The sequence below is a fragment of the Saccostrea cucullata genome, unplaced genomic scaffold (genome assembly GCF_032062105.1).
Source record: "Saccostrea cucullata isolate Sc308-1 unplaced genomic scaffold, CSIRO_AGI_Scuc_v1 ctg297, whole genome shotgun sequence".
NCBI lineage: Eukaryota > Metazoa > Mollusca > Bivalvia > Ostreida > Ostreidae > Saccostrea > Saccostrea cuccullata.
This window is the reverse complement of record NW_026929962.1, coordinates 816291-837491: the sequence shown is the minus strand read 5'-3', so window position 1 is coordinate 837491 and position 21201 is coordinate 816291. Positions and strand designations below refer to the sequence as shown.

Sequence of the window (21201 nt, the reverse complement as noted above, 5' to 3'; positions counted from 1 at the left end):
AAATTGTGTCATATTTCACGAAATAAAGTTTAATGAGATTAACATAGTTGTGTCAAGTGCAAAATACTGGTACTTATTTTAAACCACAAATTTAACATTGTTTATCAATATGAATCCTCCTGAAGATTTAATAACAGAAATCAAAAAAACGTCACTCAGATTTAAACAAAGTCATTGTCCTTGAGGTATACAAGGTTGATAAATATGCAGTGTCCATGGACACTGCCGGTATTATTGTTCGACATTTATAGCTTTGAAGGGGGTTTTAAACTGCAATGGCTGACTGACATATACACCAGCCGTCGGTCGAATCAATGAGGTGACACACTAAATCGGATATCCAAACATAACCGTGTGAGAAAAAAAGATATATGTAGAGTGAACAGTCAGGTAAGCTGTTATCGTCTAAAAGTAAAAGTTTACAGTAACGTTTAAATCCAAATGCACAGCGATTGGTTATTCCAGAGTTATTAAAAATAAACTACAATACACTACAAAGGCGGATACAACTGAGTGAAAGACTGCTATATGGAAATGGAAGTAAGAATTAAATCTCTTAGTTATTTAGTTTCGCTTCTATACATATGTAATGGTGATCTGGGTTTTTATTCTGAAGTACAAAGTATATGTTATTTTCTCTTCCAGAGATTTGTAATGTCACTAGGTCATCGAGACAGTATAGCACCACCATCTGCCTCAGGTTAGTGTTTTATATTAATGTTAGCACCACCATTTACCATTAGTACGTTTTCCATTTATGTTAGCACCACCATTTGCCATTAGTACGTTTTCCATTTATGTTAGCACCACCATTTGCCATTAGTACGTTTTCCATTTATGTTAGCACCACCATTTGAAACAGACAAGTTTCTTCTTATATATTAGCAATAGCATCTTTCACCTGTTACCCCACAAATGTTAGCACCACCATCTACAACAGGGAAGTTTTTTTTATACAATTTTGTTGGCTCCATCATTTTCCAAAGGTTATTCATTCCATTTGTGAATATCTTAAACTTAATTTCTTCAGATCTCAGTATGAATTTCAATATCATCATGTGGATAAAATGGAATATAACATAAAAATTATCTGTTTTATTACTGGGTATAAATGTTCTTTGTAGCTTTGGCAATTGAGGCAAAGAGTGTATTCGATGAATTCGACAGAGACAAAAACGGAAGAATCGATGCTTTGGAACTTGGGAGTGCACTTCGCATGCTTGGTCTGAATCCTACAATGAAAGAAGTATCCGACATGATTTCTGAAGTGGACAACGATGGTATATATCAAACACACAGCCACGTCCAAAATGTCTCTTCAATACAAAATTATACTGCATCCAGAATAGATGGTCGAAATTGATTCTCTGTGGAGAAATCAATTTATACCAAAGTATTAAGTGTTTATTGATAAAGGGAAAATAATTTTATAATTAAATATTATAGATACATTTCTGTATCTTACTTTGAAATAAAATTTTCTATTAAGGAGCTTAACTTTTTCCCAATGTATATTTAAACAGGGTGCCTGGACTCTATATAAGATATAATTTAGATAAACTATTAATAAATAAGTTCAATGATCAACACATTAGCGCTTATGTTCGAGAGAAATGTTTCGAGTTTTTTGATAAATTTTCAAAGGAATTATGATATATATATTGTCATGATTTGATAAAGTATTGGTGCTGACGAATCGGTCAGATTTATTGTCAATGTACCACTTTCCAGGTAATGGTACGATAGAATTTGAAGAATTCCACACTTTCATAAAACGGTCGTACAAAAAACCCGATGATATCAAACATGATTTAAAGAAAGCTTTTCGAGTACTGGATATCAACGGGGACGGGTTCATATCAAAGGAGGAGCTGAGAGAAGTCCTGAGTCCTTGACAAAGAGGTGGATGATGGAGAAACCCAAAATTGAACGGACAGAGAGGTGGACGAAATGATAATAATTAAATTTGCTGTGTTTTTCTAGAAAGCCATTTTTGGTACTCACAAGAAATATACAAGGACGGCAAAATAGAGACTAAAAATGACGGTTTGTATATTTTACTTTCAATACCCTTTTAAGTTAATCATTTTTTGTGATTTAAATCGGCAGTGACAATGATTTATTCTCTTCAATGTGCAAACATACATTGCAAAGAGGAGGTAGAAAAAGATACAAACAAATAGAAAAGAATATAATACATGTATAATAAACAGTACAAAATATCATGTTAAGATTTAAATTAATTATTTCTTACCTTATAGTAGTTAATAGGGGTATAATTATAATGCAATTTTCGAATCAATAAAATTAAGATAATATATAGCAACTCTAACTGTTATTCTCTGTTTATGTTTTTTTCAGAGTACGTGGACGTTATGTACCCCCACGGAACATGAAATGAAAAATACAATGGTTGTTTTATGTTAAGAAAAACCAAAATGTCTTTCAAAACGTTGCAGCTAACACATTTGAACGCTTTCATGTTAACAAATTAATGTAATTTTAAAGTGCTATTCAATATCTTCGATGAGTAGTGAAAGATGTTAATTAGATTTAATTTATTATACGAGACTAAGTCACTTGTATATCGTTAACAATGTCAATTTGTTTGAGGCAATCTTTGTGTATATACGAAAACTGTTGTTCAATTCACTATAGAGAATAATATATTGTAAAAGAATGGATGTAAAAGTACAAGTTTAGCAATACAATTATCACTAAAATTTATGATACTTTGCTTAAGAAATTTATGGCTATACACAAGGTTTTGAAGTGTTCTTTCAAAAGGGTCTAGAATACTTATGTGTCTGCTTGCCTAAATGTATTTAACATATTAATATCTACACATACATGTACATAATATTTTAATATTTAAAAGAAACTTTGTCAATTATTTCATTTGTAATTTCTTTCATTGATTAATTTTTTTCTTTGTACGTGCTAAAATTTATTGATTTACAAATTAAATTGATCATTTGAAATAATATTTACAGATGGTTTACAATGAAAGTTCTTACTCGAAATATATCACATCAGGTTTTAATTAAATGGATTTTCTTTCAATTTTATTCGTAGTTTCTCTGAATCAATAAAATATAATTTTATATAATCCTAGTGATCTGGCTAGACTACCTCTGTAGTTGAAATATAACAAAGACAATGTATATTGAGTGAAAATTGTCATTTATTAAATGACAAAAGTATATAACACAAACTAGTTAAGGGGAGATCACCGGGATATTCCCTTAGTACAAAGAATAATAAAATTGGCCATGGTATCTCCCAAATAATTCAAGAGAACACACATAATAATTGACATAATTATACACATTATTATCATTTTTTTCAAAAATGATAATAATTGCGTTATTTTAAGATATAAACACTTAAGAATTTAATTTCATTTAAGGTATCTTTTAGGTCAATTTCACCTAGACTTTGTGTTAAACTTGAAATCCAAATTAATGTATTCAAATTTTGATCAAAATAACTTTACTTTATCCTTTGATGGAAAAGGTGAAGATAACGAACACTAGTCGCCTTTTACCAATTATAAACGATACAGAAGGTGTGCAGAACATAAAACATCGACTCTCTTAATTTCAATGGACAGGAACAGGTTCCTATGATTAGTAAGCAGCCCATGCCGACCGTTTTCCACAACAGTAAATTCTATGAAATCTCAGTTCAATCGATATGCAAAAGCATGCTGTACGTTTGAACAGTTTCTATAAAGTGAGGTAATCTATTGACTAAAAAGTTGATGTAACAAGGATAATTGCAGTCGCGTTTGAAGTCATCATTTCGCAAATGTGTTTGATACAATGACCTATCAGTAAATGCAACCTATTATTAATTCAAATGCTGACTGAAGTTGTTAATACTAATTATTAGGCCATTATTAACACTGTAAATTGTCGACAGATTGTATGTTTTTCCCGATCATGACAAGGAGCACACGGCGAGTCTGACAGATCGGCATGAGATGCTCACTCCTCTATGGTACTTCATCAAACCTCTGATATTTTGAAGTCCGTGTTTGTTCTGCTCCCAATCTGAATTGTTAAATATACTTTGAGCTTAAATACTCTTCATTTTCTACATATTTCATGTGTCGATGGTATAAGTAATATCCCCAGGTAAAATTCAACATAAAAACCAAAGCCTAACAGCTGGCAACAAAATTGCCAATAAAAGTATTACTTAAATGATAGGTTTTACTAGTTAATGAATAAATTAAGAGCACGTTAAAAGGCATTTTTAAACATTTTGCCAATATGCCAATCGTGTGTGTGATTTCTCAGATACTATTGAGGATTTGTCTTTTGTATTTTCATCAAAGGTGTGCACCTTCTCATGATTGGATGATTTTTGTGCATTTTACAGGCATTTTTTCTTTTGTTGTTTTGTATGACTCATAACTAGAAAACTATTAGACTTAAAATCATCAAACTTGGCCAATTTATGCATTTTGGGTAGAAGGTGTGTCATGACCTATTTCAAGGTCACCGTGAAATTAAAAAAACCCCTATCTTTTACTATTGAATTACACATGGACAAATGTCAATATGTCCATGAAAATTAGGAAAATATTTTTTTTCCTTTAATATTAATAAATGTTCAAATATCTTATTATTACTAGTACTGCATTTTTGATAACAGAAAAAGCATGCCAAATTAGAGAGAAATTATTTAGTTTAGTGTAAGGAGCTACCATAACTATAAACAAATCAAATCAATATCTAGGTTTAACTTATTTAATGAATTTGAGAAAAAGCAACTTTATATATTGATTAAAAGCAATTGCAATATGTATAATCTTTTATATAAAACATTTTGTGTGTATGTGTATTATATCTTTTCTTTATATGAATTTCAGATGAAACTTTTAGTCTGACACAAATGAATCAAGTATTCAAAAAAAAAATTGGTAGATAGTCCCTACAAATCTAATAATCATGCAAGAACCTTATTCAAAATGATGCATCAGGATTACACAAAATTATTTCAGTATAAATCTTTGTAACAAAGTTATACAAAATCAGGAGAACAATACTATCGTTCTTCAATATTCTTACTAATTTCTAAATGTTCATATTTTTTCAGGGACTTTCACACATTCAGTGCTTCAACACACATATTGTATAGCACCGTATTAAGATAAGAATTGTGAGACTAAATGTGTTCTACATTTATATCAACACATTATGGTGGAATACTTATCAGTGATTCATTTAACGTTATTTTTTGGTGCCGTTCAACTTGGTAAGTAGTAGGCATATAGTAATAAATTTATTTCATGTAGAGATCTACTTTATGCGAGTACTAAAGATCGAGAAATAGCGTAAAGTCAGAATATGAATTTGAAAGTAGAACTATGTTTATCAGGATTTTTTTAAATATTGCGTTTCTGCAATGTAAGGAAAGTGAAAATGCGCTATAATGGATTCATTGCATCTATCCTAATTTTTGTGTCAATATTTATTATTTATAAATAAAACATATGCAGATAACGAACAGTATTCAAAAGTCCATAAAACAATACAAAATAGGAGCAGAGCAAACACGGACCTCCAAAACAATAGAGGTGGGATCAGGTGCCATGGAGGAGTAAGCATCCCCTGTCGACCGGTCACATCCGCCGTGTGCTCCTTGTCATGATCGGGAAATAACAAAAAAACGTCGTCAATTCAATGTATAAATAATGTACTAACAATAAGTATGAAATACGTCAGTCAGCATTTGACTCAATGATAAATTGTATTTGCTGACAAAGTCATTGTATTGACCATAGAACTTACGAAATGATGACTTTAAAGGAGACTGTTGATATTCTTGTTTCATCAACTTGTTAATAATTTACCCCGTTTTAGAAATTGTTCATACGTAGAGCTTGCTCTTGCGTATCGAATCAACTGAGATATATAAACTCCGTATGCAGATGATGAGGGTATATATTTCTGCATATGTGAGGAAAGCTGACGATAGAAAAGTTAAAGTCAGCACGTTTATCATAGAGCTTGGTTGTTAGATTACCATTAACGTCTTTTTCAAGTAGAATATCCAAATATGAAACAAAATTTTACTATCTGTTCAAATTCGATTGTATGAATAAAAAAAATTAAATCGAAAGGTTAATTTTGTTATCCTTTAATCTAGGAAATCACGTGTTTGCATCATTATACACATGTATTTGTTGAATATCTACTTAAATATTTGCATTCTGAACAAAATTGACTTTTCAATTCACATTAAATGATTAATACATATTAAGTTGTGGGGTACTTGATTGCAAATCTAAAAAAAATCGGAATTATTAACCATTCTATTTTCCTCCCTATATACAGTAAATATACAGCATATATATTATAACGAAGTTTGTTACTTCGCTATATCCGTAATTCGTTATAACCGTATATGAAATTCATTAAAATATAGTGGGGGATCCAAAATCACTTCAGATATCCAAAAAACTAAACGAGTTGTATTAATTTTAAAGCGTTAATTTTCATTTTTACGTTAATTTTTTTTTGAAAGACAATATCTAGTTCTAACATATTATTTACGAATTTGAATTGAGATATACCTTTAATCTGAGATGGGAAAACTATGTTATAAAGGACACCATGTTCCATGATGTAAAATGGATAACATTTAACCTCCAAACTTATTAACTTTATAAGTATCGCCCGTGTGGTGAAATCATGGATAGAGAGTTACCTTGCTATAGAGTCGGGAGTAAAGATCTTTACTTCGCGGGAATGTTACTGCCGCAGGACACGGATACTGGTCCTTCAGATGAGACCAAGGTCCGGTCAAAAAAAGATCCTTCACTGCTCAAAGGACCTAAGTCCAAGTACAGATGTAAAATTGCAGCCCTCCAACACCAAAATGGTGGCGTCCCTGTATGAGGGGAAAATACTCGAAGGGACGTTAAACAAACAAACAAAGCAGTATTATTAGTGAAGGGAGGCAAGGGATGCTGCTGCAGAAACAACATACCAGTATATATTTATGTAGGGACAGCTTGATCATTGCCTGTCAAGTTAAGGGTTTATCGATAATGATGTAAGTGTTTTATTTTCTAGGTTATTTTATTTTCAAATCAATCGCACAATATGGGCGAAAATTGGTTCAAAGAACATATCTGTAGAATTTAGTGGTTTCCAACAAATTTTTACCCCCTCGCAACGGAGTTGGAGGAGATACACTATCGTTAGCATGTTTATGTGTTTGTGTGTTTATGTCCTGAGCGACATGGAAGTGACGTTATTTGTATCGCGATTCAAACGCTGTCTTGATTTATAGTTGTACTCTTTAAGAGGGGATGTTCTGCTTTGCTGTGCTCTTGTTTATTTTCCGACGCTTTTGAACAATTTTGTTCAGATTGAAAAATTAAGTGTAACGTTGAATTTTAATTATGAAATGATGATTATTTTGTGATCATTTATCATATGGTCTGACTCTAAAAATTTGGATGTTTTAGTTTACACTGTGAGCTGCCCGGTAGGATGGGAAAAGCACAACTCCTCCTGTTACCATTTCAGCCGTGAACAAATATCGTGGTTTGATGCCATGGTGTGTATAAAATCATTTTATCAGTTATTTACTCTGAAGGAGGAATTTCCCACTTAATTAAAGTCAAGAAATTCAAAGTTTTCTAATTGTTATTGAGCTCTTAAGTGTATAAGATCTACATAAATTGGGAGTAGAACAAAGACAAACTCTATAAAGATCAAAAATGATACCAGATGCCATGGAGGAGTTCTTATTCTCTGTCGACAGGTACCACCTGCCATGGACTCGTAATTTTGGGGAAAGTTACAGAAAATCTTTATAGACAATTCAGAGTTAAAATCATTACCTAACAATTGTATCATGGCTGCGGTGTTTTTCCTTTGAAGTCAAGTGTACAATAACTGGAGATACACCGATGGGCGGAGCCAGCCAAAACTGTGCCGTGTAAATAAATTATTGAACACCAAGGCGATTTCATCATTTTGATTTACATGTATATTGAATCTGAATTACAGAATGAATGGGCTTTGTAATATACAAATGCAAAGTTTCTGCAAGTGAAATAAAAGTCTCACATAAATTACAGTACGTATATATCTCTGAACTAAATTTTACGATCTCTTCAAAAATGAAATCAAATTCTTGACATGAATTAGACAGAAATATATTAAAATATCCCATCTGTTGTAATATAGGGCTTAAGCTGTACTGCATTCACAGATGAAGAGTAATTGACCCTGACACAGCGTTTTCGTGAATACGACAGCTCTCAAATATATCAAATGATCAGCGGGTATTTTTTTTTCTTGATTTTTGAATAACACTTGAATTTACCTTCTTCAACTTCGAATTTTTCTTCTTTGATATCCAAAGGTTTTCTTGTGAATTTCATTAACAATCCAGGGGCGGATCGATTTCCAGCAATTTTTGAAAGGGGGGCTCCAGGTCGGTGCCCCCAGCACTCATGCACAGAATCACACCTCCAGAATCACAACTCGGCCACTTTAAGTCCGTAGCTACATTTAAAAGAAAGGGGGCCTCCAAAACAGTTGACAAGGAAATCCGATGCTGCAATCCGTTAAAATGTTTATTAAAAATACTGACAGGAAGGAGAGATTATACATGCGGTCACCTGACAAAAACTATATTTTCTATAGGTGTAATTAAAAATCATGCTGAAAATCTGTGACAAGACGTTTGATTGGCCATGATACAAGAAAGTTATTGAATATTTATTATGGTGTATTGATTTGGACGAAGGGCGATTTTAATGGATACACCATAATAAATATACAATAACTATTACTTATTATGAAAATCGTCTGTCAACATTCGATTTAATGATAGACAAGATCATTGCATCGACCACAGAATTTACGTAATGTTGAATTTAAACGAGTCATTTAATGTCCTTGTTTCATTAAGTTATTTGTAAATATCGTTTAAAACCCTAATGTTTATATTCTTAATATGATAGATATAATGCAAAAGCATTGCTAATTTTCATTCCTTACAATAATGTATTGTTTTTTTTAATTTTGTAACTTCAGAAAATGTGCCAAGTTCACGGGGGTCACCTCGTTCACATTGAAAATGACCTGGAGGACAGATTCATTGTTAATCTCATGCATAAAAATAATTGTGAGTGTTACAGATCCTGTAAATCTTTCTTCTCTGAAAAAAAAAAACTTTCACAATATGAACGTTAACACAATAATTTTAGTCTTTCTAACACAAGGTAATAGTGTATGGCTGGGTGCTTCAGACTGGAACATTGAAGGCTTATGGGTATGGGAGCCGAATGGCGATAGACTCAATTATACAAACTTTGACGTTGGAAGGCCTAATAATTTAGGCACAGAGAACTGTCTGATGATTGACGGCTCGTCTTATAGTCATCACAGCTATAAGTGGGACGACAGGAGCTGCGAGAATCTGCACTGTTACGTTTGCGAATTAATGTGAGTTATTGAGTGTAAATTCAATTGCCTTCAAAAAATTTTCTATCATCTATTTGCTTAATTTTACAGTTATAAATATAAATGATTAATACACATTTTTTTAAAAAATACGATAATTGAGCTTACCTTGCAAAAGTCTTTGATGAGTTCATGAAGTGACCACATATACATATTTTACAGCAAAATAGCCTGATAGGCCATGGTACATGTATATTTTTAAATATGTATTATCCAAAGTAAGACGTGTAAAGCGTCAAGAATCATATCTACATATAGAGCTGATGATTTGAACTTTTTAAAATACAATATTATATTTTTTTTCATTTTATTTTATTCATTTAGTTGTTTGTTTGTTGACGATGCAATTCTTTTTAAAATAACTTTTAATGTACAAGGCATCTGAGAACTTTTTGCCAGCAAAAATAATTCTTTTGGTCCTAGGACCTGCGTTGCCAGAATTAACTCCATCTTATTTGTGTTTCAGTGATGCAGACGTTGGATTTCTTATTGGTTGATGGTATTTGAGAAGAAAAATACATGTATTTTCAATATATTGATGTCATGTTCTTTCTTAATCTAAGCGCTGTCAAAAATATTCTTGCTTCATACAGAAAGATACAAGGATAAATTTATACAACCATTACTTCTTGATTTTTTTGGGACAGACACCAATATTTTGTATTATTTATCGTCTCTGAACTGTGCATAATACTTTTGTTTTTGAAAAAAAAAACTACAGACAAGTTTTTTATTCCCTTTAGTAATGTCTAGCAATACTTTTTGTCAGGTAAAATTGACTTGATTTAATTTTATATAACACTTTGATGAAACACCTATTAGATTGACTTATTCTTTAGTTTTTATGATTTAGGAAAGAAAGCTTCACGCATAAAATTAAATACACTGAAAACTACCGGTACTCTCAAACAATGAATACTGTGTTATATGAAACCAACGTTTTTACGTTTTTATTATTTATATCATAACATGACTGAATAACAAAGTTTTACATCACAAAAATAAGTGATTCTACAGTATTTGTTCCATATATCAGAGCTAAACAACATAAGTAGGCATTTCATCACGTGATACTTATATGATGATTTCCACCACAATATGTTAAATATTTCCAACTATTAATGTTCTTTAATGACAAACTGAAACACATTTTTTCTTGATAGAACCATAATCATACTAAAAGGAAACTGACTTCATAAAATATTTCGAGGGCGTCATAGACTTTTCAAATACTATTTGCTTAAGAATTACTTTTAATAGTGATGAGGGTGTACGTCTGTCACACGGGGAAGTGCTAATCTCTTGTCCGCAAATATTCATCAGTGTTCATTGGAGACAAGTTCTTGTGACAACTTGTTTGATTTCCGATGGATATCTTTCATTTGCCGACCTGTTTTTTTATTTCTTTGAAGCAGAATTTATTCTAAAACTTCTGTAAGTAAAGAAAATACTTGCTGTGGCCTTTAGTTTAACATTCCAGTACTCGAAATAAAAGACACTAAAGAGTCTCTCACATCTATTCCATGTTATATGAATGTTTTTAATATATTAAAACTAAATTATACGACAAAAGCGATGTCTTTGGAAGTCAGTTTTTTTTTCGTAAATTCCATGTTTTTATAATGTTTTATAATGTTTTTATAATGACCTTATTAGCAAACAAAACCTATCATTTGCTGGTGTGGTTCATACTAATTCTAAGGCCTCTGTTTTTTAATTACCTAATTTGAGTGCGAAATGATTTCCTTTACTGATCAATGCATATGGCTCACGGCAGATGAGACAGGATGGCAGCGTATGAATACTCTTCTACGGGATCTGAACAAAGAATTCCGTGTTCCGGGGCAATTTGTTATGCCCGATTGACTGACTTGTATTGGTTGCATTTTTTAAATCAATCATTATGATGTGCATCTTTTGGTTTCCTATAATATAGGGGGAGCAGAACTCTTAACTGGAAATCCTAGAATTCCATCGAATGAAATTTGAAAGAAAAAAATAATTTCTCAACATCTTTTCTATTTAATGATATTCTGCATCTCCTATTTTATAATCTGATCGATTACATATCTCAAGTTGCTCACAACAAAAGATTGACTTTACAATTGTGAGAGGAGGGCTATTTCGTGAGCTCATTAATCACAATATTCCTAATTTATTTTGAAAGTTTATAAAACAATTTAAAACAGCTGTTTGACATCACAAAATAAGGTTTAATAAACAAAATGTCTGAAACGAAAACATCATGAGAGCATACCTATTTTAGTATTCACATGAAGCAGAATTTGTCCAAAATCTTATACGTGAAAAGAAGAAAATACTAGCCGTGGCCTTCAATTCGACATTTAGATATATCGACGACGTACGTATTGTCAATAAACAAGGTTTATTTCCATTCTTATGTCGATACGATATATCCTGGTGAGCTTGAGATAAAAAAAAATAACACAGATTCTGACACATCTGTTTCTTATATGGATATTTTACTTGAAAAAAAAGTTAGTGGTAATCTAGCAACCAAGCTCTTTGATAAATGTAATGACTTTAACTTTTCTATTGTCAACTTCCCTTACATAAGCAGCAATATACCTTTATCACCTGCATACAGAGTTCATATCTCTCAGTTGATTTGATACGCAAGAGCATACCCTACGTATGAACAATTTATAAAACGACTTTAAACGAGGTAAATTATTGACAAACAAGTTGCTGAAACAAGAATATCAGCAGTCTCGTTTACAGTCATCATTTTTAAGTTTTATGGTCGATAAAATGACCTTGTCAGCAAATTCGATTTACCATTTAGTCAAATGCTGACTGACATTTTTCATACCAACTGTTAGTCCATTATTTACACACTGAATTGACTACGGATTTTTCCGTTATTTCCCAATCCTGTCAAGAAGCAAACGGAAGGTGCGACCAGACGACAGGGGATGCTCACTTCTCCATGGCACCTGATCCCACCTCTGATGTTTTGTAGGTCCGAATTTGCTCTGCTCCAATTTTGTATTGTTTTATGGACTTTTGAGCTTGAATACTGTTCGTTATCTCCTTATATTTCATTTCATAAGATTTCAGAAAAGTCACTCCAAAGTCCAGGGATTGTAAACGTCAATTCGCTGCGTTAGGAACAAAGAATTTGACGTCATCATTTGATACGAAGATGCTTGTTCCTAATTTGTTACATATACACGGTTTTCTTATTTTGATTTATTCACAAAGTCCATGCATTGCCTCTTCTGCTTATCGGGACACTCTCAGGTCAATTTCCGATTATTGTGACATTGGTTAAATCTATCTGAACTTTATCAGACAAAATCTAAATAATGACTTCAGAGATTCTTCAGTTGTTTTGTCTTCAGTTTGCAGGTAAGTGTGTGTAAAATGGTTTATTATTCATTCATTAAAAGCAATTCACAGCCATTCGGCTCAAACAATATAGATTGAACAACTTTCTTCGCCTTTAAATAACCAATTTTCCCTTCTTACATTTTTTCCCAGAAAAATCTGTCTTTTCTTGAAATCAAAATAAACAAAATTTTACTGTTTTTTTTTTTTTAATTGGAAACGAATAGTTTGTTTATATATATCATCAAGATTAAAAAAAATTAAAAATATTAAATTGTTAATCAATAATAAATTATCAAAATTGACATTTATTTCACCATTTCAATGTTGGAACGGTAATTCTACTAAGTGTAAGCGTCATCATCATGGTAAATAGTTAGCAAAAAGGATTCAATATTAATAACCTACTGAGGATTAAAAATATTTCAGTTTATATTGTATGGGCGTGTCCGGCGGGATGGATAAAACACGGACCTGCCTGTTACCACATGGGTCCAGAAGTGGAATCTTGGTTTGATGGAATGGTGGGTAATTTTATTTTAATATATTAAAGTACTGCTGTGAATAGCGGTTTCCGCTTGATTATCCACTGGTGTACACTTTCAGATCTTCAACTGCCACATTAATTGCCTTGTACGTGCCTTTTCAGATCTTCCTTTTCTGCAACTTTTAAGTGTCGTACCAATTTTAAATAAATTAAGGTCTTCATTACATTTGTCCTAATTTTCTCTTTTCAGACAATGTGTCAAATTCACGGATCCAATCTTGCATCAGTGCTGAACCAGGAAGAACATAATTTTATTGTAAGCCTCATGAAACAATATAAAAGTAAGTTTTAAAACCTATTAAAAGAAAGAGAGATGTATAATTCTGGTTTATTTAAGATGGATCACTTATTATAATAGATGCCTTTCCATGAAACCAGAAGCAGTTCGGTCTTTAAATCAAATTATTATTTGTGTTGTTGAAGTTGAAATTGCGGGTTTTGGGATGAGACCATAAAAAAATTGAGGCCATGTGTCATGACAGGCATAATCTAAAAAGTAGTTCTTCACGCCAAGTATGGGGAAATGGTTACATTTGTCAGTTATATCGTACAGACCAGGCCCGTAGGAAGCAATTTCAGTATACATATGTAGTAGTTATGTTTTCTATAGTAGTCTATATATCGGCAAAACTATTTGGGGCACACCCAACACCCCCCCCCCTCGATTCCTACGGCCATGTGGAACAAACATTAGCCAATCCAATCACAAAAATCTATGGCATCTCATTCTTTTCACGTCATATTGCATATGAGAGGTTACAACGGTTATCTATGAGCATCGGAATGCATGGGTATAAATGGGCATCGTGTTAATATATTGGTTGTAAAACTTCCAATAACCAAAACAAAGAATTGTTCACTGAGTTGATAACAGAGGACGTGTGAAATCAGACAGAAAGCTGGGATGACGGGGTGAGGTAAATGAGTTTTAATACTGTGAAATCACTAATTTTCGTGGGGGGGGGGGGGTAATTTTCGTTGATATCGAGGCACGGAGAGACCCACAAATTTATGACCACCAAGGAAATTAAAATATCATATGCATTACTTCCAAACATTCTCCAAGCACGGGATCAAGTCAACACAAACCAATATTTTTCCTAAGACCTCGATAATTTGTCCCCACTAGAATATCTGATTTTACAATAGATCCTTGATGACTGAGAAACTATGATTTCAGAGGACGTTGTTTGGTTAGGAGCCACGGACTGGGATAACGAAGGCACATTTGTATGGGAACCCAACGGCGACAAAATGAATTACCAAAACTTTGGTCATGGAGAACCAGACGATAGACTGAACCAGGAAGATTGCCTCTTGATTGATGGTTCCTCAAACAACCACCACACCTTTGTTTGGGATGACAGAAATTGCTATGATCGAAACTACTATATCTGCAAGCAAATGTAACGTAGCCACTTTTTCTTTAAAATTCCTTTTTAAATTACATTTATTTATCATGTTTTTAAAATACATGCTACACGTACATGGGAATTTTGTACCCTGAACAGCTAAAAAGAAAAAAAAAAGAATATGTTAACAAAATAATTTAGTGTTTCAGTTCAGGATTGTAAATAATTTCTGCTTTGTAGGGACGATATCACTGGAAACCTTGTTGGCTGAAACAATCAAGAAGTGAATACTCTGACAACTATAATTGTGATTGTATGTCTTTTCCAATGAGCTTTCAATAGGGTCTGTAAGTCTCGTTAACTTTCACTTTCGTTTTCTAACTTCCGGGTACTTGAGCGTTCTTGGAGACAATGGATTACCGCTTGGCATTTAGTTTTACGCCTCGCGGTGGACTAGCAGAGCCTGTCATGTCGTTTGTTTCCCGATTATTGAAAAGAAAAGGATATAATGGATTGATTGATACAGGTAAACAGCGTTTAACTGCTTTATTGTTTTATTAAACGACGTACATACAAGCCATTCCGAATGGGTCACGATTAGCAGTGTGGTTGGCGAACATTTTAAAGCATAAAGGAAAATTAAAATAGTTTTAAAGCTGAAATAATGTGTTTCCAAACAAAAACGTTCCCTAAAGATTGGTTCCTTAAATTTATTTCATTTATTTAGCACACGGGACGAATACATAGAATGGGGGGGGGGGCTTAACCAACAAAATAAAGGTAAACACCAATTTTCAATGCTATATTATGCATATATTTGCAATAAAAAAGGGGGGGGGGGCTAAAGCCTATGTGTTATACTTGAATTTCAGTAGAAATAAATAGATTTACTTGTTATGTACTCTATCCAGAAATAAAAATGTCAAATATTACTTCTTTCATGTAAACAGGGATGTATACACTATATATATTCAATTTCAATATAACTTGTATAGCCTTACGACTCCCTTCCCGAATACTCTTACAATTATGAGACAGACTTTTTTTTTCTTTCTTAAATGAGAATTAGAAATAGGAATATTTTTAATGAAGGCATTTGTCAGATAGATCAATCTAACGTTGTCTCCAAAAAGGCATTGACTGGGTCCATAGGACATTCATCCTTCAACGATAGAATATTTTATCTACATTTGTCATCATATTTTATAGGGATCCAGCAGATATGGAAAAAGGGACAACACTTCGACTGAATGTGTCATCCATATACCGGTATAGATCTGTTCTGTTCATGAGGCATACATACTGTAAATGTATTACATTTGGTGTGTACAATATTTGGTGGAAATTCAATTTTCAACAAGTTATCATACTATTAGATATCTGAATGTGCTAGTTATTAAATTCATATACAAGACATTTAGTGATGTACTTGGATAGGCGGACTAAGTTTTCCACTAAGTAAAATATATGGCTAAATGTAATATGTTTACATTATGTATAGTATATCTCATAATTCTTATACTCATGAAGAGTGTGACAACTTCCAAGTAGTTAATGATGGAATTTATTTTCTTTTGTATTGAGTAAATTTTGGGCTGCTCTTTTTTCTTTCTTCATTATCAAACCTACTAGTTCATTTATTTATCAAATTCACGAAAGCTCACATACAATGATAAATAAATTAAGTTGAATGAACCATAATACTAGTTAAGTTTGGCACATACCTTCTTATTAAATATCAAACTTGATTGGTAAAAACTTTTGTTAACAATTACTTTTCTCCTTCGGTGTGCCTAACATTACATCCCCATGATTCAAAATGCATGTTGATAGGTACATGTAAATTCTCCATAAAAATAGCTAACTGTGCAGAGTGTTTGCACACTTGTTTCAATGAATGACATTTTCTTAAAAATACTTCAGTGTAACAAGACAAATATTGCATGTTTATTTTAATACACTATACATGAACTTGAGAAAAAAATTAAGGAAGTTGACATTGTATATTTGCTAGTTACTTGTGTAATTAGTTATATATATATAGTTAGGATGTACACAGGCATAATATATCACTGTTAATATTTGAGAAAGTATTCATTTTTTGTGTAGATGCTCACTTCCACTTTAATACATTTGCCAGGTTCTTGTGAAAAGTGTTTTATTTGGCACCATTCAGCTACAAATACCCAATGTACTCTTTGCCGGTGGAATTGTGACCTCAATCAACTGCTCATGACACTGCTAAATGGCAGAGAATTTTCTTCTGAGGCAAGCAAATTGTTTCAAACATTTTACACCTGCAGGTTAGTACTTATAAAATTTTGTTTGAAGGAAAATAAAGGCTAACAAGATCTGAAAATACAAGCCAGATGTAGTACAAAAGTGTTGATACAAGTCATTTAAAATTTTCATTTCTTTGCAGGTAGTGATGAGTGCAACAGAAGTTTTTATCAGGATCTCGTCCGACATCATAGGTACAACTGGTCACTGTGATTTCTTAAATAAGAGGACATATTGTAAATGCGCCTAGGCGGTTACATATGTACACGTGGCTCAAAATGATGCTTGACTGTTTTCCTTCACTTTATACGTAAACCTGGATTGGTCTTTGATGCAGTAATATAGAGCCATGTCATGTTTTAAATCCCATCTTCCCACTGTCACAAAGTGCTGAAATAAAATGATTTTGATTTAAATATATATTTTTTGTTTTTATAAAATGTAACAAAACATTTTACAGAAATTAAAATATTGTACAAGTGGAAATTTTAGCGAATCATGATGCAAATTTAGTGATTTGTCCTTAAAATTTGGTATTTTCTATTTAGCGAGAAGTAATTGTAGCGATTTTTAAAAGATTACTAACTTTATAATATTTGTATATAATTTTCATTAAAATTATTATTACAACTTAAACACATTTAATTTTCAGTGATATTCAATTTTAGCAATCTCAGAAACCTAGCTGATAATGCCTCGCTAAAAATTATGCTTATACGGTATTAAAACTACCAATTATATAAGTATCCTAAATGAAAATCTTTTGAAGGATTTGCTTGTCAATTCTTTGCTGATAGGGTTACTTACCTTTAATAATGTCATGACAAGTGAGGCACATGGCTGGTCTTCACGCTGGATGAGTTCTTGATCAAATCAGTGATGTCCTAAGATTTCCAAATAAGCTGACAAAAACCTGTAATTTAGCAAACTTCTGTAAAATGTCATTCGAATTATTGCACAGTTGTTCCAGTATGCATTACTGATAATTTAGGTGTAATGAGTTATAAATCTGGTAAATATCCATTTACTGGATATTTAATACAAATCTTAACCTTCTTCATTAAATTTTATCAATATTTTTACAAGAAAAAATTGTCCTTTTTATACCAAAAAATGTCTAAGGCCTTTTCATAAAAAAAATTTGATTTAAAAATATTTGTTTTACACACTGTATTTTCATATCTAGAGTGCCCCTACTAAGGCCAACAATAACAAAATGATTTGTTTGATGTACTCAGCCTTACCCATTAAAATCTGCCCTACCATTAGTTATCATTTTTTCAGCACTTCAATTTTTTTTAAAACTTCAACAAATTTCTGAGTCTGTGATTTTTAATATGACAGTTATCAATGTTTTTCAATACTGTAAGGCAAAAAAAAAACCTACCAACTAATCTGGATAGTCTGGATACAAACACATATTTAATGATGGCCAATGTTGACAAGTTTATTAGTCATCTTATAAAAAAAAAAAAAATTCAATACATGTATATATAATATTATTATTCATTTAAACTGTATACAAGGGTTTCATCCCATTTTAATACTGAGGTGATTACGTTGCACACTGTGGAACATGGAGATGTGGATACTTCATATGAGACCGTTTAAACTATGTCACAGGTACTGGCATGAAAAATATCCCTCACTGCTTAAATTGACAATGGCTCCGAGTATAGGACAAAATTTACATCTCTCCACCATCAAGTGGGTGCGTCTCCATACAAGTGAAAAATTCTTGAGAGGGAAGTTAAACAACAATCAATCGATTAATAGTGAGGTGAGATGACAGTATAGATTAATCATGGGTAAATGTCTAAAAGAATACCCTGGGGTGGGGCAAGGGTAATGCATTACTGGACATCCATGACCTTTTTGTAATATTTTGATATACTATGTCTTATGAAAATAAATTATATATATATGTCCTAGATCTTATTCTGTTGCATCTGATCAATTTCATACCTGTATTTGATTTGCATTTTTAAGGAGGCTGATCATTCAAGTTAGTTTAGTCTTATGTGCTTGACTGGATCTTTCAGCAACAGCATCTTTCATCTTTGTTACTGCCTGGTTCTCTTGTACTTATGCTATAAAATAAGTTTTAATGTATATAATTGTATGAGATCGATGAATAAATAAACAGGAGAAAATGCAGCGGACCAGACCGGGATTTGAACCCAGGCCCCCTGAAACTCCAGTCAGGTGCTCTACCAACTGAGCTATCTGGCCACTGGCAATCGAACCCGGCTGACAGCGGCGCCGTATTCCTCCCTCCTTAAAGGTCTTTGGCTCCCAAAGACCCCAATCCAGGCTCATCCCTGGCAGGTCTTTCACCTGTCAGTTCCAGGGCATGGCACAGCACCAAATGTAGTAGGAAAGGAGAAATGCACGAAGAAAACTTGTGACTGGAACAGGAATCGAACCCGGGACCCCTGTATCAGGTCCAGAACAATACCCCGATAAAGGTATATAGCTTGATAAAGCTATATAGCTTTATCAAGGTATTTAAAATACCTTGATCAAGGTATTTTATGTAATGAAAATTCAAAAAAAAATCTTTAAAAATTAAATACTGAAAGTCGAGTTCAAGCTATATACCTTTATCGGGGTATTGTGCTGGACCTGTGTATTACTAGTCAGGTGTCTAACCGCTGAGCTATCCAGGCTGATATCCACGGTCCATAAAGCCCGAACTTCTACACATGTATGTTTATTGTATTGAAGTGATTTGAATTTTGTTAAATGTTGAATGCAGCGAAATACTTCAAATAGCAAAATATAATTATATGAACATCTCATGGGAAATAGATGTAAAATAGGTGATCCGCCAGTGACACACAACAGGTAAAACTTTATTTAAAAAAAATATATTTACCGATGCAAAAGTGATGCATGCAGGCTCCACAATATGACGTTTGTACCCATCGGACACTGACAAAACTTCTCCTCTATAATTAGCTGATAATAACATTATCGTCCTCGAATTCGAGAAAAATCTGTTAACAAATTTAGGCGAAAGATGATTATGAATCTATTTCATTCGGGTATAAAGTAAAACACTTCATTTTCTCTCAAAATAAACAAGAAACAGTTGACATTCTCTGAATGTTTACCTGTACTTTGATCGAATTTTTCCTGGTGGACACTCGCACCCAAGCTTTTATGACACGCAATCCATCCATCGTAAGTCGGAGAACCCTTCTGCTTTGTATAACTACTTAACTTTTCCTCAAAAGCTTTGTATAAACCAGAAACATGCTCAACTCAATACACAGTTCCTCGTGTCAGGTACCCGGAAGTGAAAATTATCGTAGAATCTCGCGAGTCACGTGACGAGACTTACAGACCCTATAAAATGTTATATATTGAAACAGAAACTAGACCAGAAGTTGTATGAACTATATCTTTTATCCACATCTTTAAAGACATGGACAAAGAACAGTTTATCTATTCGACCTATGAATTGAGTATTTTAATGTTTCAAGCATTTTTTGCCACCTCTTTCTCTCTCTCTCTCTGTAAAGAATTTTATCATCATTACAAACATTATAATTAATGTATGAATGAGGAAAAATATTAAAGTGTGGTAGAATGGTTATTTTAGCATCGCAACAATCGTGGGGTCAGTATGTGTGGTTTGCTTAATTAAATCTTAGGGGTTTGTATCTTTGTAGAGATGTTCTTTCTGTGCATTTCCTCATATCTACTTATACTGTATATGAGGAATGATGACCGAATACCAGTATATTAGTTTGTGGAGGATGTTAAGTCATGTTTGAGGGACATCCATGAAAAACACGTAGCTGAGCCACTGCGTAATCTAATAATTTACCAGTAATAATTGTTGAAATCGATGCTTTCATTAGATATCGTAAAACTTTTCATTTTATCCAGTAAAACTTGTAAATAAAATGTATATTCAGAAACAAGGTTTTTCCACAAAAATGAGAAATAGATAATCCAAAATTAGAAAAAAAACATTTTGTATTATGAAATATACATGTATGAAGAAAACGAAAAGTATTCAAGCTCAGAAGTATGCTACTTTTCATGATCAGGAAATAAAGAAAAATCTGACGTCAATTCAGTGTGTAAATTAATGGCCTTGCAATTAATATGTAAAACGTCAGTCAGAGAATTTGACTTAAGCCAAATTGCATTTGCTGAAAAG

General features: G+C 32.6%; 3 protein-coding genes, 1 long non-coding RNA gene and 1 other non-coding gene across 5 annotated transcripts; 3 read left to right on the top strand and 2 right to left on the bottom strand.

Annotated features, from left to right (window-relative positions):
• Positions 1-183: 183 nt before the first annotated feature.
• Positions 184-1895, top strand: LOC134282541 (calmodulin-like). The gene is made up of 4 exons (XM_062764943.1): positions 184-540; positions 646-700; positions 1125-1280; positions 1732-1895. Exons 1-4 carry the CDS (start codon positions 529-531, stop codon positions 1893-1895), a joined length of 387 nt encoding a protein of 128 aa, XP_062620927.1. The 5' UTR covers positions 184-528.
• A 4809-nt stretch (positions 1896-6704) lies between these two features.
• Positions 6705-10018, top strand: LOC134282540 (perlucin-like protein). Its single transcript, XM_062764942.1, has 5 exons — positions 6705-6864; positions 7487-7578; positions 9069-9159; positions 9257-9479; positions 9964-10018. The coding sequence occupies exons 1-5, from the start codon at positions 6705-6707 to the stop codon at positions 9992-9994; spliced, it is 597 nt and encodes a 198-aa protein (XP_062620926.1). The 3' UTR covers positions 9995-10018.
• Positions 10019-12826: 2808 nt separating this feature from the next.
• LOC134282577 (perlucin-like protein) lies at positions 12827-15082 on the top strand. Its single transcript, XM_062764980.1, has 5 exons — positions 12827-12869; positions 13278-13372; positions 13586-13676; positions 14576-14801; positions 14988-15082. The coding sequence occupies exons 1-5, from the start codon at positions 12827-12829 to the stop codon at positions 15016-15018; spliced, it is 486 nt and encodes a 161-aa protein (XP_062620964.1). The 3' UTR covers positions 15019-15082.
• A 2202-nt stretch (positions 15083-17284) lies between these two features.
• On the bottom strand, positions 17285-20320 carry LOC134282578 (uncharacterized). Its single transcript, XR_009995316.1, has 5 exons — positions 20144-20320; positions 19906-20026; positions 18993-19117; positions 17835-17940; positions 17285-17417 (listed from the first exon to the last, which is right to left on the bottom strand). It is a non-coding gene; the product is annotated as an uncharacterized LOC134282578 (long non-coding RNA).
• On the bottom strand, positions 19187-19259 carry Trnas-gga (transfer RNA serine (anticodon GGA)). Its single transcript has one exon. It is a non-coding gene; the product is annotated as a tRNA-Ser (tRNA).
• Positions 20321-21201: the final 881 nt, after the last annotated feature.